The sequence below is a fragment of the Pithys albifrons genome, chromosome 21, assembly GCF_047495875.1.
Source record: "Pithys albifrons albifrons isolate INPA30051 chromosome 21, PitAlb_v1, whole genome shotgun sequence".
NCBI classification, from domain to species: Eukaryota; Metazoa; Chordata; class Aves; order Passeriformes; family Thamnophilidae; genus Pithys; species Pithys albifrons.
In genome coordinates this window covers 1,593,960-1,621,799 of record NC_092478.1, presented here as the reverse complement: position 1 = coordinate 1,621,799, position 27,840 = coordinate 1,593,960, and the positions used below count along the sequence as shown (strand labels likewise).

The following is a 27,840-nucleotide window of genomic DNA, read 5'->3' as shown; positions in this document are numbered from 1 at the left end:
TGATGCCAAATTGAAGCTGCTGTGCATATACACTCTGATTCTCACCACCAGCAGCCTCTGATGCAGTAAATACTGTGGGGTTTGTGTACAAATTGCTTATGACAATGCAAGACTGGGGACTGCAGTGCTACAGAAATCTGAAGGAAGAGGATGGAAACACACCCAGTGGAAGTAAACGTGCAAAAATCCACAGGCTGTAATACAAATATTTCTTTGATGTGACATTGCTTACTGCAAACCTACAGGAGAGTAATTAATGACTCTTCAGATTAAAGTAAAAATGTACCTATTCCCTTACCTGGTAACCTTCAGTCTTCTTCTGGCACCATTTCAACAAAGCATTCCTCTTGGAACCCCCGTACTCCCGAGCCAGGGCTGCCAGGGGGTCCTTCCTCTCCACACTAAGCCAGGGAAGCACAGGGGAGAAGATGATAAATATGCTGGAAATCTCTTCTTTTTAATTGTGTGACAAAACAGAATGGCAGCACAGAAACCAAACTGAAATAGCTTTTGGAGTTTGCCTTCTGTGCCTGCCTTGACACAAGACAAATTCAGGTGGTATCAGGAGTGTGTTAGCCCAATATTTCTGCTATTATTTTCATCAGCCTTTTCCTCACAAAATTTTCAAGTAAGCTCTTTGTTTTATGTATTGAAAACTGGGATTTAGGGTGTAGAACTAACAGAAACATTCTGAAGAATCTGTAACACCAAATTCCCACCCAGCTGAGCTGCTGCAGGATGAGTTGTTGAATGCAATGAAAAATGAACTGTCCTGCAGTTCAGGGCCCTGAGGACAGTCAAAGGCCACCAATCCCAACACCCACAGTGTCTCCACTCTACACCTTCTACTGGTGGAAGCAACAGTGCAGATCAGAGCCAAATACATATACTTTTTTCTCAAGAGAGAAGAAAATCATGTGTCCAATTTCCTTTAGGCCTCAGAGCTTTTGGCTTTTAACTCATCATAACATGCAAAGCCACAGTAAGACAATAAGGGCTGACCACTTGTACACAGGATGGAATTCCTGCATACAACTGAAAGCCCTCATTTAATCATGGTTGTTCATCTTACAGATAACTGTGGTTATTATAATCTGAACTTTCATATCTGGTCTCACACAGTCTGGAAATTCCAAACTGGACAGGCAGTTTTCTCTGGAGACAGAGCTCCTCCTCCAGAGAACAACATCCATCCTGGGGCCAGGAAATGCTGTCAGTCCTTCCAGTGTGCTGGTTTTTCCCAGGAAAGCTGAGTGTTACCTGAGTTTGCTTTGGGGTTTCAGGCTGCTGGGGGTGAGCATCCTGCTGCTGAAGGCCAGGGGGGGTTTGCTCAGGGACTCCAGGGAGGGGCTTTTGCGCAGGTAATGCTCCGGTTTCAGCTCCTCATTCCTCCCCTTCAGAAGGTCTGTGGGAATTAAAAAGAAGCTGTCAGTTTGCAGGCTGAGGAATTTGATTAATCACTGTCCTGCCACCCAGCACACAATATGCAGCCTGTTGTTTTGATTCTAAACAAATGTACTCATTTGTTCACTGAACACACAGGGGCTGGAAAGCTCGGGCAGATTAGAGGTGATCCCAACAAGGGCTGCTTTGATGGCTGCAGCAGCGCAGGCTGCCCGGCTTCCTGTGATTGATGCTCCTGCTGGGGGGTGGGGGCCCAGGGGAACGAGGGGAAATACCACAATCGACAGGCTGGGAGGTTCAAAAGCTGATCACCAGAGTGCTGACCAGCCCTAGAACTGCCATTTCTTTTCTGCCATCAGCAGCCTTGTAAAAAGAAAGCTCCTGCCTCCTCAACAGCCAGCTCAAGGCAGCAGGAAAGGGCACCTGATACCACATGATGCCTGGCATCCCCTCTGACAGAGCTTTGGGGAGTCTCAATATATTTACAGCAGATGCACCTATGGTTTATTACATATATTATGTATTTTGTATAATACATTTAAGAGATATATTTATATATGTGTGTATACACACATAAATGTATATAAATATACACATCTTTTACATACATAAATCAACCAAATTAGTAGCCATGCATCCAATATTGACAGGTTTTTGAAAAGAAGCCAAAGAGATCATAGAAATGAAATCATGGCCTGTGAGTGCATGAGGTGATGCAACAGGTCAGGACTGTGGCCTGCAGATCATGTCATCAGGAATTAATTAAATGTGGAACTCAACTTTTTCTCCTCCTTTTCAGTCCTCTCCTTATGACAATTATCCATATCACCCAGAGGTGTGAGTTCCTTAGCTCAGCTCCAGCTTCCTTTGACTTGTTTCTGGGTGTCAGAAATTCCAGGATGGACCCAATAAACCTCTGCCTCCAAATGCAAAGATCCCAACCAGCTCTCTGGGTGAAGTAATCCATTCTCCTCTCCAACTCTGCAGCATTTGGGTCACATTAAGGCCACCACAGAACCCTGCTGTGACACTGGTCAGATGGAATCAGCCAGAAGAGTATTACTATGGAGACTACTGCACTCTGAATTTCCTTGGGGATGATTTTTAATTCAGTGTTGTTTGCACAGGGCTTGGATCAACTGCCTTCTAGGATTATTTAGATTGGAACCAGAGCCATGACAACTTTACAGTGAGTGAGTAAACCTTTGCTATGGATTATTGGAACTAAATTAAACCCAGGTACAAAGAGAAGCTGTAAATACAGGAACTTGTTAGATAAGCAACCATCAATTTTTACCATACAATGGCTAATAAAATATTGTTACAGAACAATTGTCTATGGGTAATAACAGAAATTATCCATGGCCTGAAGTGGGATATTTATTGTCAAGCAGTGCCTTTATGTCACACAGCTGACAGATGACTTCAAGCTACAGTGAACTGGTGAAGATTAAAAAGGTCTTGTTTGGGATCATTGTGTATTTCCACGCAAGAAAACACACAATTTCTGGGAACCAGCTGGTACAAGTCAGTAAACTCTGGCCATCCCACCAGATGGAAGACACTTCTGCTTGCTTAGCATCACTCCTGCAGGAGAAACCACCAGCACAGGCAAGATGTGCAGCCACTGACCCTCTGACCTGTTCTGCTGTTCTCCTCCATCTTCTAGTGATGGAAGGGGAATCCTGGGCAAACATGTGAAGAGTCTAAAAATGAAGACAGGTTCTAATTTCTCTCCTATATTGGCAAACTACTGCAAAAAATCCCATCTATGAATGAAAAAATTGCTGCTGATATTTTTTGTCCCTCCCAGCAGTTTAACTTCAGGAATATAACACTTCATCTGTCCTTCAAAATTCAAGACTGTTGTCACTAGCTTTGATTCCAATGCAACAACTACATTCAGGACTAGATAATCAAAATAAAGGGCCCTAGAGAAAATGGGAAACAAACACTGGTAGAAAAGGATATTAAATGACAAGAGAACAAAAGCAAAGTGTGAAATAAAAACAAACCCATCTCTTGAGAACTCTCAAAACAAACTATTTAGAGACCAAATATGATTGCTCCTAAAACACTCACATTGGTATCTGAAATGTTTGATGTATTTCAAATGAAGCTCAATTTAAAAACAAATAAATCCTCAAAGGACAGTGCTCTGGACTTGTTCCAGATACATACATGTTGAGCAAAATCCAATCCTCTCCAATTGCACAGCATGGATTAGAGAGGTGCCATGGATACTTGGGAATAAAGAAGGCAAGTTTGTGTTGGCAAACCACAATAAATCAGCTGTTTTTCAGTTATGATGAAGATGGCAATGGAAACATAACAAAATTAATAAGCTCTCTAAAACAAAGACACCAAAGACCCTTTTCCATGTTTTCTTTGACCATATGAGAAGAGGAAAAATAGCCTTGGCAGAGGCCAAGAGTTAATGACAAGCTTTACTTGGTAGAAAGAGGCAACATCTGTACATTTACTACATCTTACCTGCAAGAGGAAGGTCTGACAGGTCTGCATGTCTGGCAATGCCCTTGCTGGCTGGCCTGGCATTATTATATACAGAATGTCTCTGTGAAACAAAGGTACAGGAGATTATTAAAAAACACCTTGTGGGTCCCTTCCAGCCCAGCATATGCTGTGATTTGTTAAGTAGTCTTTCAAAGTCATCTGATCCTCCAGAACACTCACCTAAACACCCTGCTCTGCACCTGCTTTCTACCCAGATTCACAGGGGAATATCCTGTTCTAAGGACAGTGACCACCCAGGCAAAAAACTTCTCCAGCCACAGATTTGAAAATCACTACCAAAAAGTTACCTAACTGGTGCAGTGACATACAAAGCATTACAGAGCAGTTCTACCAGAAGAGGAGAAAAGCCAAACTGAAAGAGCCCTTCATGTGACACTGCCTGAACTTACTGGAGAACTGGGAGCCAGGACCTTGGAACTCACTAACTACCCATTTGTCTCAGCTATGCTGTTTAATGTGATGTTTCTTGTAACTGACTCCCAGTAATTAAAATCTGTTTTCTGGTCAAGGGTGATAAAAGTTCAGAATTGTATCCCAAAGAGTTCACATCCGCCCACTGAGACCTCTAAGCTGAAGTCAAGACAAACTGACTTTGATCTTTTTTGTTAGTGCTACAGCATTTGATGTTCCACAGCAAACAAACAGAAGGGTTTCCCCTTCCCCCTGTCAGAACACACCCACTGGCAGTGCTGGTCACGTTGGAGCCACACCGTGTCCACCTCTTGGAAAACTACCAGGATGGAAAGATCTTGTACCTGCATTGGGGAAACAGCAGCTGCTGGGGCTGTCCTCACTGGAATTCCACTCAGGGGGCTCCTGGGGACCTTGTGAACTGTGATGTTTTGTCCAGTGCTACCTGCAAGGAAAAAGCATGGAAACATTTGGATTCAAACCCAACTGTGTTGTCAGAACAGGCAACCACAGTGTAGCGACACTCCACAGACAGTACTGATGGATTTATGTACCAAGCACTGACAGAAAACACCCACTCAAGCAAGAACCAGCACCTGCTCACTGCTAGAATAACTTTTCCTACAAAACACACTGTTCCAATACCTGAGCATCCCAAGTCAAACGACTTTATGAGGGACTTGACGGTGGCTGCGGATTCGGGCGGCGTGGGGGAGGCTCTGCCCAGGCACACCCCCTGCCAGCGGCTGCCATCGGCCTCCAGAGAGTCCCCCTCCTCGGCTGGCAGCCTGCAAGGCACAAACCACAGCCAGTCAGGGCCACAGAAGGGCAAGCAGAGATGAAAGCTCTTCATCCATGGCAAGGCAAATCCAGCAATGCTCATCTCTGACTGCAGGGCCTCGGCAGGGACCACCTTGGGAACATCCGTGTCCTCCTCTGCAGGGCCTGGAAACGTTAAACCATCGAGTCTGACAAACCTCCTGCACTGTCAACCATTGCATCACCATTCCAAACCCTCACACAGCACGAGTACCATGGGAAAAAGCAGCTGTTTGAGTAATCCTCAATGATTACCTGAGGATGGGCTTTCAGCACAGCACAGGGGCCCAGGGGCTACTGTGGCCCTTGGTTTATAACGAGGAAACTCACCCAAGAGAAAGATGTTCTTTTATACTGTTTTTAACTGGCATGACCACTGTTGGAGTAACAGTTACCAGTTAGAATGTCACAGATGAAAATAAAATAACTTACTGGACAGGGTTCAGATAAAAGCCATAAAAATTAAACCAGAAAATATACATCAGAATAAAAACTTTGGAAACTCAATTCTTACAACTTATCAACAGAGACATCTGCTGAACAAATGAACCTTCAATCACAATCCATGAGCAGTTTTATAAGGGGAATAGAACTGTTAAGTGCTTTATCTGAGCAGACACCAGACTGCCAAAATCCAATGGCTGGAATGAAGAGAGACGAAACTCAAACAGAAACAGGTTTTAAATTTTAACAGGAAGAATAATTAAGTTACTCCATTGAAAAGAAATGTTGAGGTCAAGATGAGGTGCAGGACTTAGAGAAGTTCATCCAGGAAAGCTCAGAGTTGTGTTAAATAGCAAATACAATCATAGAAGGAAACTGTTGCTTCTAGTCCTGTATTTTCCAGATCCAACTGACATTGATTAGTGTTGACACTGGACTTACCTGGTACAAACTCAGGCAAACATGGAGTGCAATTATCTGGCTTTAGTCTAGTTAAGCTTCCAGTAAATAACAAAGTCTGGTCATGTAAAAAGAGACTCTTTGTACATTGCTTTGCTGACCTCCCACCTGCTCAGCCCCTGTACATGAGCTGCTGATCTGCAGGTTCTGAGGCAGCACCACATTCCCCTCTATTCCTGTTACACACCAAGAGCTACAGGAACACAAACCCAGAAATGAGTCCATGAGAAGGCTGGAGGACTCCATCCCTGAAGTGCCTATGGGGTTGAACAACTCTGAGCTACAAATAGAAGCCAGAGCCTTTTTCTTTCCCTTTGGCCATCCGAGTCTATAAAATGGAAAGGGCTAAAGGGTGTCAATGAGCAAGAGAATAGGAGTGACTCAAGCTTCTATTTCTGGCAGAGCTTAAGGAGGTGCTGTCTTTAAGCAGACATTGGCTATTTCTCTGCTAATTCATTGAAGCTCCCTGTGTGCCAGGGGAGCCTGCAGAGGGCAGATGGCCAGAGAAAAAGCCATTTCAATTCCATTCTCCATTTAATCCAATAAGGAGGAAAGACAGATTGGATAAGATTCATGGAGCTCTGAGGGAGCCAGTGCTCTGCTAACTTCTAAGTTTAGCCTTTAAATTTTGTTCTGTGGCTTCACAGAGCATGAACAACAAACCAGCAGGTGACAACATCTGCACCTTAGTTACACAAGGCACAAAAACTAAAGGAGTCCTCCTTCTAGTAAAGTATGGAGGAAGGATAAATTTCTGCCTCAGGATACCAAACTACCCAACAGAGTTTATTACACTTTCAAATATTAAATAGGTTACTATGGAAGAGTTCTGTCCAACTATCCAGGTAAAAAGGGTATGCACAAGGTCTGTGGAGTAGTATGAGTAAGAAACAAGGAGTAGATGCCTGCAGGCCAAGTGTCAAACCTCAAGAACAAAGCAAGGCAGAGGTTGCTCTAGGCAGCCATCACCTTCACTGGTTGGGATTTAACTGAGAACAGCTCAAGGCTCAGCCCAGCCTCCTCAGCCCAGCCTCTGAGTGCAGAAGGATGCAAACGTGTCCAATAAAGTTAGAGCAGCAAGGCCAGCCCTGTGCTGTGCCACAGAAGAGTCCCCTGAGAGCTCACAGGCTGTTATTCTGTCATTGTACAGGTAATTGTGGAGATTTCAGTGCTGGGGCTACAACCAGTTCCAATTCTGTCAGGATGCTTCCTGCAATCTTCAGTCTGTATATTTGTAATAGGCAGCCTGAAACAACCTCCTTGATTAAACACAATCACAACAGAAAACTGAGGCCTCTGCCAGCCTTGGCAGAGAGACAGGAAACACAGTGCTGAGATCCATCTACTTCAGCAGTGACAACACATGCCAGCCAACAAGCAATGGAGAGTTAGGAAACCTGGTGAGCACCTTTCAACTTTAACCATAAATCTGTATGGTGAAGGGATGCATGAATGGGCCCAGATATGGGTTTCTTAAGAGAAAAGCAGAAGAGCTAAACTTGCACTAGGCAGCCAATTCAGGACAGCATAGGAGAACACAAATCAGAAAGATTAATGAAAGCTGTAACTTCAAACCCAAAATGACTCCTCCTTACACACAGAACTTATTCAGCTTAGCACAGCTTAGGCCATCCAAGCTCTGCCACAGAAGTGATGGATTTGAGCTAAATGTCATCTACTGCTCCGTGCTTTGCTTGAGACAAGAATGAATGGTTTACACACACAAATGCAGCTGGCTGAAGTGGAGCAGCTCCAGGAGGAAGCAGAGCCCTGCAGCCACAATGAATTAAGACACACAATCCCTTTCACAAAACCACTGCTGAGTTTCCTTCATTCACTGGTGAGAGAAGTAGATGCAGTGAGCTTTTCTCTAATAGCAAGAGTTAAGTCTCCTTGTTTTCCAGGTCTGAAATATGGACAACCAACCAGCAACAAGGTGCAAGTCTTTCTGTTCTTAATACATATATTTTTTGCAAACTCAGCCTTCATGTGTTTGTGAAATGTCTAAACTGCCCCAGTGATGTTCCAGCAGGGCAGCACCACAGGCCCATATCTGCAGAAATAATTACTCCACCATCCAGTCCCTGACACAGCTCCTCACACTGTGTGACTCCTCCTCAACTGCAAGGGACACAAAGTAGAGACACAGCTACTGATGCACAGAAAAGAAGAGAGGCCAAGGGCAGGCAGCAGACAATTCCAGACACTTAAACATTTATTTGGCACTTCAATATATATTTCTTAAACATAAAACCCAGCACAGAAAAGAAAGGCAACACAGTGCATGTAGGCACAGACTCCAGCAGCATGGCACAAAGGTGGAGGCCATGCCAGAGCCAGGACATCCCTCAGGATTCTCTGCTAGCTCAGCCTGCTCCAGGACCAGGCCCCTCCTAGGTCTTCACATCCAGAAGGAAGGGACAGAAATCCCACAGCCAAAACATGAAATTCCAGTCCTGGAATGAATCCTGATAGTCTCCTTGTAGACATGGTGACTTCTGAGTTTCTCTTCAGCATCCAGGTGTCTCCAGCTGCAAAGCTGAGCTTCTTGTCCCTGATCATCATACACTTCCCCTGAGTTAAAGGCATGAGAACAACTCCTTTCTGGGAGGATATTTAGTGGGGGCTTGATACGTTCATGTCTTTTCCCTCTGATTTCTCCATCTGCAGTTCCCATGGCAGGACAAACCTCTCCTGGAATATTCCCCGTGGAGGTCAGAGCAGGACACGCTCGTTGGGCACCCCCCCTTGCTGAGGCACCACCGGGTCAGCTGTGCCACCCAGTGGCGAGTGCCTCGCCAGTACAGGAGTGACAATCTGACCCCGCCAAAGCAGCTGAGACTGAGGGATAACTCCGTGTTTCTGTTCAGCGTTCCTGCTGGGTTTCAGTGGCCTGTTCCCGAGTGTGTGTGTCTGTACACACCATCTGTACTCACACACGGAGACAGATCACAGAATAAAATACTGTGTGGAGAACTCGTGTATGCCCATTACATTTACAGGTTAGACACACACAGGTTTATTTTTGCTTAAGCTGAAAACGGCATGTTCGAATGTCTGTTCCAAGGAAAATAGCTCCAAAAAAAGCTCAGTTATTTCAGATCCCCAAATCTCTGTGATCACTCCTTATGGCTTAGGTTGCTTTAGATTAATCAAGAACTTCTTCTGCCTCATGGAGTCTTCTGAAGAGAGAAGCCTTTTGAAACAGAGAGACAGGCTCTTGCCCATGGGAAGAGGTGGATTTCAGCACTCACACTTTGCAATGCACTTGACTTTTGCAGGGTAACAATAAAAAGAAACAGAGGTGCTTTCTTGAATTGTAACTTCCTTTTTTCAGCTGTGAGTTGAAGGGAAGTCCTGCAGGGTCTCACAGGCCTGGCTGTGCATCCTCCAGGGCTGTGTTAGCTGGCAGAGATCAGGCACCTACGGAGACAAACAGGTGAGGGGGGTTATAAACCAACACAGTGCCCACCCTGGGGTACAGCTCTCCATTTTACATCATCCCATCATCAGTAAATAAAGGGCAGAGGGGGAAATGCCAGGGGTGTTGCCAGGAGAGCTAAAGAAGTGCCTTAACACTCCATTAACTTGGCTTTGGGACGTGATGAGCAACAAGAAAACAAAATAGAAAATAAAATCTATGTTGCTCAGAAAGGAAGAAATAAATTATTTAAAGCCAGAGAATCAATTCCAGAGGACAGGGAGGGCAATGTTCCAAAGGACAGGGAGGGCAATGTTCCTGGCTGTCTCTCCTCTGGTCAGTCAGGACTATCCATTCAAAATGGGTAATGAACCCACCCAGCCAACCAGAGCTGCTCTACCTCACCCCGAGTTTCTGTTTCAGAAACACTGAAGGGGATGGAATAATTTCATCCAGTTTAAAAAACACCACCAAAACTTCCCTAACCAACCCAAAAGCCCAGACCAAACAACTCTGAGGAGTCACTAACTAGAGCAAACCACCCCTCCCTCAAGGAGCCTGCTCTGACAGTCTCATTGCTCTGAGGGCAGAGTGAACTGTCACACCTCTGGAGGACAGAACAGCTGCAAACACAGGCACGAATGAGCAGCACATCAGCACACACAGACTGACAGCAGGTTTAATACACAGAGCACAAGCTCATTTCCAGGAGAAAAGCATGTGACACTGCCATGCTGTGGCATTGGATACTTTAGGAGGAAAAACAGAAGCAAATTAGTGGGATACATCACAGTCTTGAGTTTAGGCTTCCGTTTGAAGAGCTGGTTAATTTTTTATTATTCTAAGAAGTCACTCATTTAAATACAGATTTAATTTCTCTGTTTTCTAAGCACTACTCCCAGTCCAACTCCATGGTTCAAGGCACAATGTCCCAGTGCCAAAATCATCTTGAGAACTTGAAGGGAAAGAGTCAAAGCAAGACCTTGAAACTTTTACTCAGGATCTCATCCTGTCTGGTCTTGAGAACCTCCTAGAATGGAGACTATTTAACTTCAATTTCCACTAACTGTGAGGAGACAGTCACACAACAGTGGATGGTAAGCTCTACATTTTACTGCAGAGAAATAATATTAATTAGGATGTAAAATACCACAGAAGACTGCCTGAAGCATGGGTTAATCAATTTGAAGGTTTCAATCAGTACTAACTTGGGACAAGTTAACTCCTTTCTTCCTTACTCCATTTGGTTGATGCTGGTCCAACCTCCCCCCCCAGCATTCTTATTCATAGAATTAGACATTTAATCTGTGTTAAAGATGCCTTTGGGAGGCTCTTACCTTCATTCAGATGAACTCTGATGACCTCATCTGGATTTTTTCTGCAAGTTCTTTGGCTGTTCCTAAACCAAAAATTACTTTTGTTCTGATTAGAAGAATGTAACGCTGAAATCCAACTTGGAGGCAGGAACTGAGGCAGCCACAGGCAAACATTAAAATGGCAGGATGTCACAGGAGATAAATTGGCTTCAAGATGAATTTATGAGGTGGAGTCTAATGACTCTCAAGGGATGGCTGAGATTTTGCCAAAAACCTTTGAATACAAGCTCTTTGGAAGGCACATTTTCCAATAAGAGCTTAAAAATCAGACAGGAAACTTTCACTAGGGACTGTCAGATACTCAGCTGAGTGTGCAGCTGCCCAGCATTAGCAAACACGAGGAATACTTTGCAGACTGTGTTAAGGTATCATGCTACAGACTGTTCCCACCAGTGCTGAACATGCAGCAAAATCACCACAGGCACCAGAATCCACTGCTGATTCTGAGCAGGGGCATTTGTGAAAAAAGTATTTGTGACTAAAAGCAACAATGGGAACATCCTCAGTCCTTCCTGGGTGAAAGAAGCTGAGGTGCTGGGGAAGACAGTGACCTCAGGAATGCACAGATCCCTGGGAGTGTAGAACTGGCTCTCAGCAGGAGCTCTGGGTACTTCAGGACTTTGTTTCATAAGGCAGTAGAGCTTTGTGACTTCAGTGCTCAGCTGCTGATCACCGGTTTGTTCAGACAACGACTTACACAGGCTGCATTTTGCTCTCCACACCACTCAGCACACAAATTTAGCCTACTCTGCAAGTCAAATTAGCTGGACTGACAGATGCACAATTTGGTTTCAATACCTGTCTTTGAAGGAGAATAAACACTGCCCACTGCAGACAGCACACCTGGCTCCAGGACCAAGGCAATACTCAAAGCAAGCTCTACAGAGCAAAGACAGACAGATCCACGTGTGTGTGACAGAGAGGAAGACACAAATGCCAAAACTGACATAATTAAACACAGGTCTGAATAGCTCCTTCTGGAACTACACATGCATGGATTCTGGGGTTCCAAATTAAAAAGCAGTATTTGAAGCTGAGGCTTCTCATACCAAATTGCTGACAGTGCAGTTGTGTTCCTTATACATGGGAGATAAATATCCCAGTTTGCAAATTAGCAGGTCATCATCTATTCATTTTAAGTACTATCAAATACATCTTCAGATTAAAACTGAAAGAATAAAGAGGGGAAACTGTAAGAATATGATTCCCCACCCTCACATAGAGACTCTGCTTTAAACAAGAGAAATGTCATTAGGAACAAACTAGGAATGGAAACAAAGCCCAGAACTTAAGTACTCTCTGGTAACCATTTTTTCTGAATACACAGTCCAGTCTGTAACAGCTTTTCTTTGCATCCACCTGGGACTCTGACCATGAAACTGGAGCTTAAATACACTCCTTTATTTTGCAGAGAAGATGTACTTCTGTTTCTTCAATCCAGGAATTCTGATCCATACACCTCTGCATAAAAGCTCTCCCATCTTTTTAGTCCCATGTACTGAACAGCTGCTGTGGAAACTCCTGAATGGAAAACAGTGAGCAAATATGTGCAACATAAAAGCTGGGCTGTTACTCCACCTGAAAGAAATGACAGGATTAACTGTGTTCCTCTGGCCCTTCAGCCAATGGCCATGAATTTACCAGGAGAGATTAAATGGAAAAATCTAGAGGAGTAAAATGAATTTGGCACACATTTCTGACAAACACTGTGACTGCTTGTGTTACTTTGTCTTTCTTCACTGACTTCTCTCAGGGTAAGTGGTTGTCCTCTGGGAGTCCCATGGAGTATCTGTACCCAACCCAAACTTCCACAGATGGTTTAGCACAGCTGCACAGAGAGATATGAAGGATATAAAACACAGTGAAATACCAGCCTGAGAACAAAGCTATCAGAGGATCTTGGCAATTGTTATTACTTAATGTTTGCTGTTAAAACCTTCACACTCTTGCTGACAGAACCAGATTGACAAAAAGAAAAAGGAACAGAAACATCTTAGAGTAAGAGACAACAAAATCCACCAGAAGAGTTACAAACAGAGGACATGCACATCCAGGCCAATGAGCAGTTACTGACAAAGCACTGTTGGCATGCATGTTAGCACTCACAGACAGCAAATCTTGGCCTCTGGGAACAACCAACCTGCTGCTGCCCTTCACTTCATCCAGCTCCTTCTGCAGCCTGGCACTCTTCTCCTCCTCCTCCTGCAGCTTCCTCTTGACCACCCGGAGCTCCTGCTGAGCTTCACACTTGATGTCATTGGCCACAACCACTGCAGTCTGCAGGTCAGCCTGGAAACGCCTCCACTCCTCTGCATCTTCCTACAAAGAGCAACCAGAGCCACAAGTGTTTGCTGTGAAAACACACCCACCTGGGCTGAGCACTGAGCTGAGGTCAAACTGAACACCTGTCTCTTTACAGGACCAAAAGTACTGCCAAAGAAACTGGTGCTAAGCCCTGCACCCCAATGCAAGTGCAAAGAGAAGAGAGTGGAGAAAGGATAGAGAAAGAAATTTCCACATTTGTTCTAGGAAAACACAATGCTTCTCTCATACCCAGCATTGCAATAAAGCTCCAAGACAAAGCAAGGCTGAGCTTTGGGCCTTACCTTCATCTGCTTAGTCAGAGCCTTCAGCTGCCTCTCTGTATCTTGTTTCTGTTCTTCCAGTTTCATTGCTTTACCTAGAACAGCAAAAAGGGAGAAAACCATTAAACACATAAGGGCAAGGGTGAAAGTGAAAATGGGAGGGCAGAGCAGCTGATCTGGTTTAGCTTCAAGTAGTGCCACTCAATAGACTGAACTGAGATTAAGATACTCTGTCAATGGACCAGGTATGGAATCAACAGTAGATTTGTTACTCAAACACCTCAGAAGCACGTTGTTATTTTCAGGCATTAAACCAGACCCTGATATTTAGAGAATCCCTGGTGGATTCACTTCTTCAGCACACACATCCCCCAGGCACTCGAGGGGACACTGATGTGTGGAACGGCCTCTCCTTCCACCAGGTGGCAGCTCCTCATCCACATGACAGCAACCTCGACTTTACTGTCCTTCCCTGTGCTTTCCCCTAAAAGCTCTTTAAAAGACCAGTAATTCCCATTTCTAGAATGGGCAATACTTCCCTTACTGAAGAATGAGGCTTGGAGCCTGTGTCTGATGTGGTATCTACAGCACTGACTGTTAAAATAGTCCTGTTGTGTGTGAACAGAAGGGAATGGCCCAAACTGGAACCCTTGTAAAGGTTATGCTTCCTCCTCCCTTTTGCACCCAGAACTGAGCCCCTCACATAAGTTCATTTAAATCCTTGTTTTGAGCTCCACTTACATTCTAGGTCACTGATGAGCTGGTTATTGTGAAGTTTTATAGCACGATGTTGTTCCACCTGGTCTTCCAACTCGAAAATGGTCTCCTTCAGGTTTTTTATATCTGCTTCATTCTCTGATGTTTTTTCCTGCAGCTTCTGGCTGGTTCTGCTCAGCTGCTCAGCCTGTCGGTCACACACCTCCTTCAGCTGACCACACTCACTCTCAGCCTGCAAGGAAGGAAAGAAAGCTGCAAGTCTGCCTTTATTCCTTAGGAGATATCACTCATTAGAGGCTTTATTGGGCATCTCATGGGCCCCAGAGCTGAACCTGTGTTCTCAGCACTGTGTACACTGAATTTCAGTGCACAGGAGACAGGCTCAGGAAACACAGATGAGCTATGAATGTCAGTTCTCCTTCCTGGGAATGAAGATAATAAAATGAGATGCTGCAAAGAAAATGGAATTTTCTGTATGACAACCATAATTCCAAACCAATCTCTGCAGTTAATGAACAGAGAGGAATTATCTTCCCGGAAAGCTCCACATCTATTTATGATTTCCATTATGAAAGTGATATCACTGCCTTAGGGCCAAGATCATGATCAGTTCATCCACATCAACAACTTGCTGCTTTTACCACGTGCATTTTCAATGGGCTGTGAAAACACACCCAGCAGAGCCAGCTACTGCAGATCAGTGTATTTCTGGATACAGGACATCTGGAAATACTGAGGGGGGAATCTGCTGCACTGCAGATTGTTGGCTCAGCTCACAGATTGATGCTTCCAGGTCTGGGGGGAGCTCTCTGAGCAAGAGGAAGGTGCAAGCTGCCAATTCAGGGAGCAGGACTGGCACAGCCAGAGTGAAGGGCAGCCTTACAGCAGCCTGTGGTCTGGTTTGGGTGTCACAAGTAGCCAATGATTCAAAACAGCTTAATTGGAGGGAAAGGACGAGTAAAAATGAGGAAATCTGTGGTTTCCAAACCAAGCAATAAAAGTTTGGTCCAGAGTCTGAGCTCTCAGCAGTTTTTCATTTATTGTTCATGAGCTGCAGCTCCAGAAAGCACTTGGGAGCTTCCTCTACTAACTCCATTTGCTGTGGTCACCTCTTTAAGCTGAAAGGACATCTGGATTTCCTAACCCACTCAAACTATGGAGGTGCTTTTTGGCAACACTCTCTTCCTCTGCAGCCAATTTTATCATTCTTCTCATGAGCCCTTCCCCACACAGGAAGGACTGCACACACTATCACTCTTTCTGCAGCAGTGGGACACAATCACTGCCCTGGGCTTTATTAACAGTTCTTGTTTGGTGCCTCACACTGCAGCTCCTCCTGAGCATCCAAGAGCACACAGAAAATAGGAACAATAACCAGGGTAAGTTTGTTTGGAGCAAAGCTACAAACTACTAAGTGAGGAAATTGCTCTAAAATCAGTCTTTTTTTTTTAAATTTTTGCCATTATTTTACATATACTAAAATAGAGTATTTGTCAGTTTTGTAAAAATATTTTAGATTTGATGAAAATAATCTCATCTGGAGCTTGACTGTGCTTCATTAGTCATGTTGCTGTAACTATCAGCTTCTCTGAGCATTAACTCAGAGAAGTTAATTAACTCAGATCCTTGTGTTCTCATGACCAATGACACCTATAGCTCACTGCCAATTAATTATGATTAATTAATTCAGAATTTAATATTCACTGCTAACTACTCATGCCCTTCTCTCCAACTGATTAACAAGTGATTTACACTAATATTTGTTCATATAATATCAAGGTAATTTTTTACTGACCTGGTTTTTGCTCCAGTTTTGACACACACAACTCTTTACTGAAAGAGTAAATCCTGCAGAAAATATTAGGACAAAATAATTTGGAATTTACAAATAAAGCCATGTTAACAATCATTCCTGGGAAAATATGCACAGAGCAGCAGAGACCAGGACAATACCACAGGACTCCAGCTTCCATTCAAAACTAATTCATGTCATTTAAATCCTGGAAACTTATAATCAATGGCTTGACAACAACCTAAAGATCAATAACTGCCTATTTATGGAAGGACAGAAACAACCATTCTGTTTCACAGCTGTTACTGCTTTACCTTAGACAGCAGCCCCTGAATGTGCTTTAGTTCACTGTTTGCCTTCAGCAGCTCTTGTTTAAGCTCAGTGCAAGAGGCTTCTAACTGAGCCTTTTCTGCATGGGCTACTTTGAGCATCTCCTGCACCTCTGAGTTGTCAGAGGCACAGCCCATCGCGTTGATTTCTGCAGCCTTTTGTTTCTCGTTCTCCAACTGAGTTTTGAGAGAGCCATTCTCAATTTTCAGACCTTCTAAGGCAATTTTACAGTCCTCCAGACTTTTTGTCACTGTGCTGTTGCTCTGCTGTTCCACTTCTAGAAGTTTAAGCAGCTTCTCATTTTCTTCTCTCAGGCTTTTAATCACCTGCTGGGCATCCTGATGTTCCCTTTCTAAGCTTCGGAGGCTGCTGGTTAACTGCTGCTGAATGTTGAGCAATTTCTCCCTTTCAAACTGTGCTTTTTCAAGAACTTCTGCACATTTCTGTTCCAGTTCAAGGACCTTCCCCTCCTGAGCTCTGCTTTCTTCGTTCTTGGATCGCTCTTGGAGGAGAGTCATGAGCTTCTCGTTCTCTTGGCTCAGCTGTTCTGCTCTATCTCTGTGCTGACGGAAGGAAGTCTCCAGAAGAGCTTTCTCTTCCACCAGCTTCTCATTTTCTGTTGTAAGCTCCTGCACCATTTGCTGTTGATCTGACAGCTCCTGCAAAGTGGCTTGTAACTCTTCTGCTGTGCTGTGGTGATTCTCCTCCATTTTCTGTATTTTCTCTGTAAGAGATGCAACAGAGAGGTCGCTGATGTTGTTTGGGGAACTTCCTGCGGTGGAGCATTTGGAACCCTTGAAGTGGTTGCTGTTGGCAGATGTTGGCCTGGAAGGTACATCTGCAATGTGTTCAAAGTCAGAGGCATCAGGGGACAGGGAGGCTTTGGTGACATCGCTGCTGGAGGAGCCCGAATTGCGCAGGGCCCCCCCGCTCAGGTGCTGCCTCTGCTCCTCCACCTCCCCCTGGGATGCATTTCTGGATGGGTTTCCAAAGCTGGACTCCTGGGTAGTTGGGGTTGGGAGGCTGCTGTCACCTCCACTGCTTGTTGTTGTGTCTGACAGAGGGGAGTTCTCCAGATAAAGCAGTTTCTCTTTCAAGACACGGTTTTCTTCCCCCAGGCTGGCAAGTTTCTTTTGGAAAGTCCTGTTTTTCTCCTGAAGGGTCCGTATTAATGGCTCTATGTCAACAGGTGATACTGTTTCTACATTTTGGCTGGAAGCACCCATTCCTTCAGCATTAAGTGACCCTTTCTCTTTGCATTTCTTCAGCTCACAGCGAAGTTTGGTAATTTCAGAATCTTTTGTCTTTGCTTCTGCCAGGAGCTCTTTAACCTGAGATTCCAGAACAGCCTTGTCACCACTTTCATTCTCTTGCTTGGACTTGCTGGTGGGGCGCACGTGTTTGGTAGGAGTTGGTGCCCCAGAGGAGGTGGGGCTGGGCTGTGTTTTCCTGGCATTGGCCTGGCCACGCAGCACAGCCCTCTCCCTGGACACAGAGGAGGAGATTTCCCGGGGCGCCGGGATCCCTGAGCGCTTCGCGGCCGAAACGGCGCCTGGGAGAACAAGAGATGGAGCAAACTGAGTTAGTGCATGAAGGAAACAAGTCACAACAGCAATGCTAAAGCCTAGAGCAGTCTGGGACAAAACCACCTGAGAGTCTGAATAGGTTTAGTCATGACTGTGAGGATTCATGTTTCAAAGGCTGGTATTATTCTGCATTTCTTGCTTTCCCACCCCCTGCAAAGGAACACGACCTGCTTAACTTTTTCCCAGTGTAATAATACAATACAGAGATGCTGCAATACATGAACTACAATCCCCAGTATCAGGATATTAATTACTTGAAAGTAAAGACTCTTTACACTACTCTGTGAAATGCTGAATCTAATCCTATGAATTTCTGGGGAAAGTTCAGTGACTTAAGAAAAGATACAGTCTTTGGGGGAAAAGAAAGTATTTTAATCACACATAAAACTATTTCTATTAGAGTCTATTTAGAGATATCAAAATATAAAAAAGGCTGAAACATTTATGCTGACCACAGATTCAGTGAAATATAAAACTCTCATGGCAATTCCAGCAGTAAGACAATCGTGTTGCTGCAGCTTCTTGCAGAGATGGAGGAGGGATTGTTCATGTTATAAATTCCCATCCTCTTAAGGAAGAAAAGCAAAAGGGGGTTACAAAGAGTTTGGTTGTTGGTTGGGTTTTTTTTCCTCACCAACATTATGTGATTACAAGGAAAATACAGTTTACAAGTTGCTGATCTTCATCTTTCAAAGCTCTCTTGAAATATGGGACCACGGGCACTGAAGAATTAAGAGCCATCCAGACCAGGAAAGTTGCAACAAGCTGGTTAAAGAAAATAAGCTTGTTCAAAAGGAAGGTATTATATGCCACTGAATGTAAGAAAATCCTGCCTTCAGGACCTTATTCCAAAGGTAAAGCTCTAAAGCACAGGGCCATAAAGTTTGGGGATATGGCACAACTAAAAGATGTCCAATGCAGTCACATAAACAGGATGCAAGGGAGAGTCGTGCAAGCAGAAAGGGTTAGTGAGCCAGTGTTTGCAATAAAAACAAGTTCCAGAAGGACTCAGGGTCAGAGGGAAATCCTAGAATCAATTCCATCTCTGCACATTTGGGAGGGTCTTTGCTGACACACGTGTGCAGCGTGACCCAGATGTGCAGCGTGACCCAGATGTGCAGCGTGACCCAGATGTGCAGCGTGACCCAGATGTGCAGCATGCACAGAAAACCAGAGGGCAGCAAGCCCGGGGGGGAGCAGCCTCCCTGCCTGACAGCAGCTTCACAGCCTCCCACAGCAGCTTCACAGCCTCCCACAGCATCTCTGGCTGCAGCAACCAGGGCACGGGAGGGTTAATACCAACACCACCCCGTTTGCTCAGCATCTCTTTTGAAGAATGCCCTGGGTTTATAAAGCCCACACAAACAGGAGCCCCTCCTCCTCCCTCCCCAACACACACACTCTGCAGCAGCACAATGAACCCCCAGAGACAAAGAGCAGCTGAAGAACAGCCCCTGGACCCAGGCAGCGCTGGCAGGGGAGCACAGAGAGGCTCTGTCGGGGCAGGGCACGATAAGGCCAGACACAAAGGCTGCACTGTCTCTGGGAGGGATGCAGGGACAGGCAGTGGCCCACACAGCTTCATTTGTCATCTACAGCTGGAGGGGACAGCCCAGCTCCAGAGCAGAGCTCTCCACTGCAGCTCCAGAGCTCTGTCACCTGTCAGAGCAGAGGTCCCAGCACACCACTCAGCCATCCCCAAACCCTGCCCAGACCAGGCACCTGTAAACTGCATCCAAAGCAAGCTCAGCACGAGTTCTGTTGGTGCAGCAAACACTGTGAGCTGAAGGACAAGAAGATAAATGAGAGGACCATGATGTGATGTGTCACTTCCAGCAGAGCAATCCCAACTCAGCACTGCTCCTTCCTACTGAGAGGTGAACCCCAGGTGAGACCCACGTGTGCAGGTGGGAGAGCACCTGAATGCACCCTGACCACAGAGCAGGACGAGTGTCCAGTGTAGAGAAGCAGTACTCACACAAGCCATAATCATAATACAGATTTCATATGTAAAACACACATTTACAGATGCCACATTCTCTGATGGAGCCTAAGGGGTGATTTGAAGCCTTCTGTATGTCCTGTACTTCTGTTCAATCTGAGAGGGTTTTCTACTGTCATAAAAAAAATTAAGACAAAGCAAGTGCTCCAAAAGAACTACTCCTCTTTTTTTTTTTCAATGCTCAAACCAGTGCAATAACATGACTCTCATCTGGTCAAGCCCATGACTAGGTAGTACATAAGCAGTGGGCAGTGCTGACTGGGAGCAATCTACACATTACAAGAAATAATGATTCTGTTACACACTGGTGCAAATTTCATGGCACTGGGAAAACCACCTTTTTCTAAGAGAAACAATACACTCCTGGTAGCAATGCCAGGGTGCTTCCAAACACCACCAGATGACAACTGCAACATGATCCTGAGCAATGGAAAACATATATATAAGGATAACAATTAATGATATTTAACTGGGATTATCTGTCCTCCACCATTTTGCCAACCAGTGCAGGCTCTGAGCTTACTCAGTGTGTCTCGTGTTTTGCAAGACTCCACGCTCTGCTGACTTGTTCTGTCATAAATCACTAAGCATTTGCTATCCATCAATAACCATTAACCAAGCTGGATTTTTCATGCCACAGAAGGGCTGAGGTATTTTCCTCACTCCACTCTGCACAAGTGCCATGCAATACTAAAAAGTCACAGGGAGCCCAGGAAGAAATAGTTCTAAATGCATGTGTTGATGACAAAACACCAAATTATGTAGAAACACTACTTTAACCTCTATTTTATGGGCAATACTCCCCTGAATGACCTTGGAGATGAACCTGCCAACCCAGAGCCCGGGGCACCATATGCAGGAAGTGCATTCAGGGCTGTGCAGGGCACCCTGGTGAGCTGGTTGAAGGGGATGGTCTGTTGGAGACCCCAGCCAGACACAGACACTGCAGAGCCCCACAGAGCCCCACAGAGCCCCAGCTTACGTGCTGCTCACAGTCCTGGAACCACCCAGAACTGCAACCCTGGGAACAGGCTGGGCTTTTGGGCAGGGAAGAGAAAAACAACCAGCCCCGCATCCTGTCAGAGACACTCCAGATAGAACCCAAAGCACTCAATACCTTTCTGTGTGGTCAGAATGGTGCTCTGGCACCTCATTCCTGTTTACACTGTTCACCCACCTTGCCCAAGCTCTTACCTTAGCTATGTTCTTGCCAGCTTTGAGCACAATCTCTGTCCCACCAGTCCAGGCCAACTCCGACCATCAGTGTGTGTTTCTCATTCCTTCTGCACACACCAAACCTCCCGTTCTCCCAGTCCCACACCCACCCTGCTAATGGGCTCAGCTCGTGTGTCCCCCATCAGAGGAACCAGGAACTACTCCTGAATTACTTCTTTGAGACTTGTTGCCTGAAAAGCACCTTTTTTCAGGCTGAGGTCACCTCATCACCATGTTCCTTCTTCACCTTGGCACCCAGGAAGAACTGCTCCATTTTCAGCATCAGCCACACTACTCAGGTGTGAGGCATTAAACTGCAACATGTATACACAGCTTATAATTTTCCAAGTGCTTTAAAATTAGCAGCTATTTAATTCAAATCCTCTGAAACACATAATTAAGTTTAGGTTACAGGACAGGGAAGCAGAGAGGAATGAAATGCCTCACCCAAGGTCACACTAAGTCAGGATTAGGACCTGGAGCCCATGGCCACTTGTTGCCAGGGAGCACACCCTGACTTTCCACCAGTGTCAAAAGCCAAAGTATTACCTTAATGAGATAAAAGTTGACCCCTCGTGATGATCTTTCGACATTTTAATCCCATTTTCAACACAACTACAATGTTTTTCACAGGAGGAAGGATCAAGATCACTCCTCAGTTTTTCCACATCATGATCTATTGGATCCGAGCTCCCGGCCCTTCCCTCGGCAGCTCCCACAGGAACACCCCCAGCCAGGAGGAATGGACTATGGGATGGAGAAAAACATGTCCCAGCCCTCCAAGGTGGAACACAGGACTGTTCTTCAGAGTGAGGTCCGTGCAGCACAGCCAGAGTAGTTACAGGGCCAGCAGGGTAAGGGCAGGGGACACCAGTGCTCTCCCAGTCACAGGGACATGGGTGACACTGTGGAATGGAGATCCCAACATTCCTCTGCCTTTACATCCCACGTACTCCAATATACACATCACTGCTCTAAAGCACTGGCCTTGGGGTTACATTTAATTGACTTGACTCTTAATTATATTAACAGTTCAAGTATCTGCTTCTCCAGTCCCAGAGCAGAGGAGTAATCTCAGTTGGGAGTGATCACATTTGATTGCAGAAACACCTTTGGAAATGTTCTGATTTCTGCTTTGAATCTATTTTTTAGAACTAGAGTCAATACAAAACTATTTGTCTCTGGCCTTTGTACCACGAGTGTCCCACAGCCTGCCCTTTTCTTAATCCCTCCTGCCATCGATGTATTAATAACCCAAAGGTTGATGCCATGGGCTTCTGCTGTTCCACAGACACAACTAGCAGGGAATGTTCCATTTTATACTTTCTTCCTCAATTTTAATCCTGCCAACTCTTAAGCAAAGAACAATAAAAACACAACTTCTTCCTGCATGTATTTAAAATTCCACATCAGTAATTCACTGTTCCATAGTTGAAGTAGGTACTAAGTCTCCTGCATGTAGAGCCAGTCCGTGTAATTTAAGCAGCGCTCGCCGAGCCAGCTCAGAAAGCATTTCAGTCATGTAAGATTAAAGCATGGAGACAGATGCAGCTTTGGTGTGATGTTTTTAAACAATGGATACCTTATTTGAATTGCAAGGGCAGGATAACAAGAAATAAAAGAAAGCTATTCATAGCCCTCTGCAATGTCCAAGTCATACATCTGAGAAAGGCAAACTGTTGCCTGCAGACAAGTTTGTCCTCTCATGATGATCTGCTGCTCCAGCAGGGCTGTTACAGCTCTGCCATTCCAGATCCTGCATCTCTACCATACCAGCAATTTCACTGCCCTGAGTCTCTGTCATTCCTAAATCCACCTTAGAAAAGGACAGTGAACCAAAAGAGATCCCAACGAGAAATTATGGGCTAGCTCAGCCTCCTGCCAACAGAACAAACACTGCTGCTCTTCTGGTATTCTGCAGTTCTGTTCCCATGTGCCAAGGTGTTTAATAAATTTTGCCATCTGAACAGAACTTCCAAGCCACAGACAGAAAACTGATTCCTGTGGTACCTTGAGGGAAAGGTCAGTATAAATCAGGAGGACTGGAAGCATTTAGCAGCAGTCCAGTGAAGGGAATGCTATCAAACAGCCCACGCTTGTACAGCAAATTACAAGAATTATTAAACCACCCACTCACCCACAGCATCTTACTGGGCTCCAGCACTTGTGCTTTAGCTGAAATACATCCCTCTTATCAGTGTTGGTTTTCAGCTTCTCCTCCAGCTGTCACTTTGGAAGGTCCAGGACTTGGCCCAATGGCACCTCTGGGTCTTTGCCAGGATTTTCCAAGGATGCCCAGCTGGGCTGGGAACACAGGCAGCAGCCAGGCAGGTACTCCTGTGCTCAGCCTTGCCTGGGGAAGGTCCTGCTCTAGTCTTACCCAACACTGAGTTTCTCAGCACAACAAACCTGGGTCACCGGTGTATCCTAATTCCACCAGGTTTATGACACCTAGTCTAGGACACTGAAATAAAGATGTCTAGAGCCAGCTTGGATGACCTTTAGTGTATTTAAAATAACTTCACTGTGCTGAAAGGTTTGACAACACCTGTGAAGGAGACCTGTCCTCTGCTCCAGAGACAGACAGAGAGCAACTGGGATGTCTGAAGACACCTAAAATGCCACTAGACATTGAACTGAACAGTCAGACTTTCACAACACACTTACAAGGTGGTGTTACAAGGCAGGTAATGGCAGCTTTTTTGTGCCTATTTAAAACTACTCCAGTACCCAAGTACCTTTTAGGGGATTTTCAGCTACACAAGGAACAACTGAACACAATGGATTAATGTGGGACTCCTTGATATGACTGATCTGAATTTACCCACAGCCACGTCACTAAAGATGGCATCAGTCTGGAGCCATCACACTCTCTGCTGACTCCCTGTGATAAAAAAGCACAGGTTACAGGGAGCCCAGACATGTTTTCTGACTTCTTTTGTCTACTCAGAGGAATGTTTTCAAGAACCCCCTTAACTTGGTGCTTAAAATCCATTTTGCAGAAGCAGCAAAGCCCCTGAGAGCTCAAAGCTGAACTGAAAGCACAGGGACTCACAAATCACTCTCACTCTGCCCCACATTGATCCTGAGACTGAGATGAGACTGATTAGGAGTGATCCAGGAATGTCCTCTGGGAAATGGTGACTGTACAGCACAGAGCAAGGAGTGGTGTACTCTGCAGTGCTTTGAAGTCCTTTTTCATTAGAAGGTTTCAGATCACACACCTGCTTTATTCAAAGGCCTTATTTTCCCTGTGCCATTTTTTCCTCTGATTAAGCAAATGAAACAGTTAAAAAACAACTTCCCTGCTGACCAGAAATGTTCTGATACCCCAATTAACAGGAACCACACTGACACATTGCATGGTGGCATGAGAAAAAGCAAACACAACTGCTGAGAAGTAGAGCAGATACAAGAACAACCCTTACCTGGCTGCTGGACTCCTTCACACAAAACCTACACAGAGCCACAATCCCCACACACATCCTGCCACATCAGTGCTCCTGTCCTTAAACCTCCAGGCATGCCAACAGCAACAGAGCCTGGTAACTAATGCTGAATGGCTGCACACAACTAAACCAGCTCATGAGGAAGGTCTGACTCAGCCCTAAGTGCTTCTTGGGGGTTGAAATGAGAGTGGGACTGGATGCAGAAGGCTGGATTATCAGAGATACAGATGGAAGAGACATTGATCAGCACCCCCTGTTACTTTCAAAACTGCTTAAGCTGTTTAGAACTTCATAGTTGAGATGAAATGTCTAAAACATCTGCCCAACCAGCAGCTTAGGCAAAAGTCAGGATGAAGAATGGCTCTGTTATACTGTGACAAACTACTGTGGCTTGATCTGCTTGACACACAGAGGGAAGGAGCTGAACAGTTCAGTTGTCAGCATTGAGTGACCACAGCATTGGATATTCCTTTGGATAATCCTCAAAAACTCAGGAGAACACACCATTTTCCACTTCTTTTAGGGCTGTCCTACAGAAACCCAAAGGTTTCTGCTACCTGGTCTTTATGCAAAAGCAAACAAAGCAAAGCAAGGCTTGGCCAGTCCCAGTTCTCCTGAATTAATTAGTCTGTTTGCAGAGTGTTAGTCACAGAGCCAACACCTCTACAGGTCAGCAACCCTTGGGAAGGTTCACTTGTACTCCACCTAGCTTGGAGGAAAGACAAGGAGATGGCTGCAGAACAACAAATGTGGGTTGGATAATCCAGCACTAATTATATAGAAGCATCTGCTCAAATAAGGCCTTTTACTCACTTAGCAAACACAGATTAAAAGTAATTAAAACATGACATTTTTTACTGAATCATTTTAATGGCCTGTTGGACTGTCTGGACTGCCTGACTACATTGCCTGTGGAATACCTAAAATATGCAACTGGAGGAAAAAGCTGAATGCAAAGATTCTGATCTGTGTAATTGTTGTGGAAAGTGAAGCAACTCAAGTACTAATATTTGACATGGAGGAAAAGAGACCAAAGAGAAACACAAATTATATTACAAAGTCTTAGGGAACAACAGATGCCTGTATTCAAAAGCTACACTGCCAGAGGTTCCAAAGGAAAAGCAACAGTGAGCACCCTGACCTGAGCAATTGCTAATTTAAGACTACAGAGACCATTTGAGCTGAACACTTGGTAAAAGGTTGGCTGATTTTTTAATTTTAATTAAAAGATGTAAGGCTAGAGATCTGGGGTGCAAGAAGCACACAAGAAAAGGCACTGAGGACTAAGTCATGACAAAACTACCTGCCATCCATTTAAGTCTGCAGGTCAGCTACTGGCAGGACATTCTTTTGAAGGGTGGCCACTGCAAGAGACCCTCCCAGGGCTGGAATGCAACCCAATAGGAGAGGTGACCTTATAATCTCCATTTAGTTCAAATTTTAGCATCTCAACAAGTACTCTCAGAATCCACAAAAGGCCTTAGTAAGTTCTGTAGTAGTTTTAGAAGAGAAGGTACCCAAGGAATCTCTGCTGCACCATTAAGGAGTTTCTTAAAGATCACAAACATTTTATTTTCAGCTTTTTGGATTTACCCTGATCAGTAACTGTCACCTCGTCCTTCTTACATGGAAAAGCACATTTAACTCTTCCAAAAATGTGTTAAAATGCAAATAGAAGAAGACCAGCTCTGCTCAGTATCTGGTGGTTCCCAGCTCTGAGCACAGCCACAAGAACAAGCACTGAATTTCAAGTTCCCATTGTCACAGCTCAGTGGAAACAAGGTCGCATTCAGGAGGTAAATGAGATCTGATCAAAACCCTGTTCACAAGGTCTCATTGTGAATTGCAGCTGACTCTTTATGGGCCTGTTCACATACAATTCCTCTCTGAATAACTGCAGGAGGAGTTAAAATCTCTTTGCCCTGAGAGACTTGCCAGTGTCCACACAAAGGAGCTCCTCTGAGCATTTCTTGCACTGTTTACTTGAGTTTCCTGAAGGTCTGTTAAGTCTCAACTCAAAACTCCAGCCTGGATATGCCTGTCTTGAATAAAACTGCACTACCAGGACAAAAGCAGAGCAGACTGCAGTGTGAGAGGGGAGTTCTGCCCAAAGACACACCACCAAAGTGCAGTGGCAAAGCCAAGAGGAGGCAAGAACCGCCCTGTGCTCCGCTGGCACTGCCAGTCTGTGCTGTACAGACACAAACCTCCCCCTCTCACCTGCCCAGGAGTCCCAGAGCACCCAAGGGGCCTCCCTGGTCCATGGGGCACCACGAGCTCACCTCTGGAATGAGGGGCACAAACCCTGTGGAACAACCAGCTCTGCCAACACGGGTGCAGGTGGCAAGTGCCACAGCAATGCACCCCTGGCTGCCAGAGTGCCCAGCAACCTGGCACAACAAACACTGAGCCATCCACAGCAAACGGGCAGGGAAACTGTATCCTACACTGGCTGCAATGTCCCTGTGGGAAACTCAACACCACCTTCTTTGGAACTGTTAATACCTGTGGGCCTGCCAAGAACTTTAGTCACCTACAAACTATACCCCTGGACTAATCCCCCACAAAAGAATGATTAAAACTTTCAATAGGTAACATTATCTCAAAATTAATCTTGTGAAAAGTTATAGAAAAACAGAACTTTCCCCTTTTAAAATAAAACACCCCTACTTGCTGCTTTAATACAAATTTGTAACTTCCACAACCATCATAGCTCATTATTTAAAAATATAAGTTTTATATTCCTTACATAAAGGAGGGCCTTGGCTCTATATCCTTGTGACATCAGCACACCACAATTATTGGGATTTCTGTGTACTGTGGTATTTCCTGATTTTGTTTGTTCTGGAACATTTCCTGCCTATGCACCTGTAAAAACCAGATGAGATCAGGTATAATCATCTCATACCACTGGTGTTTCACAGAAGTAAGGGATTTTGAGTTGGGTCTGGTTACTGGTTTAGTCTGATATTCAAACTTACCAAGTCTGGAGTTTCCTCTGTTCCCCTCCCTGCCAGTTCTGAGGCTTCTGCTGTGCAGAAGGTGCTCATCCCTCTGCCTTGGGGATCCTTGGAGTTTACTAACACATTTCTCCAGAAGGTGCTGATCAGGAGAATCAGCAGAACACTGATTTGCTCACTCATATGGCTGCACCAGGAACCTTCCTGAGACACATGACTACCAGCTAGAGTAGGAATGCCAGGACTTTCCTTGATTCTGGCTTGCAGACAAGGAGATTATTCTCCTCAGCTCAGAAAGCAGCTTCCCAGCTATTCTATCCCAGAAGTTCATCACT

The 27,840-nt window shown here is 45.0% G+C and overlaps 1 protein-coding gene across 7 annotated transcripts in view; it reads right to left on the bottom strand.

Moving 5' to 3' along the window:
* Window positions 1–27,840, bottom strand: part of SPECC1 (sperm antigen with calponin homology and coiled-coil domains 1) — an 87,119-nt gene that overhangs the window by 18,251 nt on the left and 41,028 nt on the right. For 5 of the 7 annotated variants that reach the window (XM_071574754.1, XM_071574753.1, XM_071574755.1 and 2 more), the window contains 9 exons: window positions 16,278–17,845; window positions 14,196–14,403; window positions 13,476–13,549; window positions 13,010–13,188; window positions 4,996–5,138; window positions 4,695–4,795; window positions 3,898–3,979; window positions 1,261–1,405; window positions 299–401 (listed from right to left, as the gene is read on the bottom strand). In XM_071574754.1, coding sequence (XP_071430855.1) covers window positions 299–401; window positions 1,261–1,405; window positions 3,898–3,979; window positions 4,695–4,795; window positions 4,996–5,138; window positions 13,010–13,188; window positions 13,476–13,549; window positions 14,196–14,403; window positions 16,278–17,845 — 2,603 coding nt within the window. Of the gene's footprint in view, window positions 1–298; window positions 402–1,260; window positions 1,406–3,897; window positions 3,980–4,694; window positions 4,796–4,995; window positions 5,139–8,269; window positions 9,496–10,830; window positions 12,391–13,009; window positions 13,189–13,475; window positions 13,550–14,195; window positions 14,404–16,277; window positions 17,846–27,840 lie in introns of those variants that run through there. The other 2 variants (XR_011699525.1, XM_071574757.1) reach the window with 2 other exon arrangements.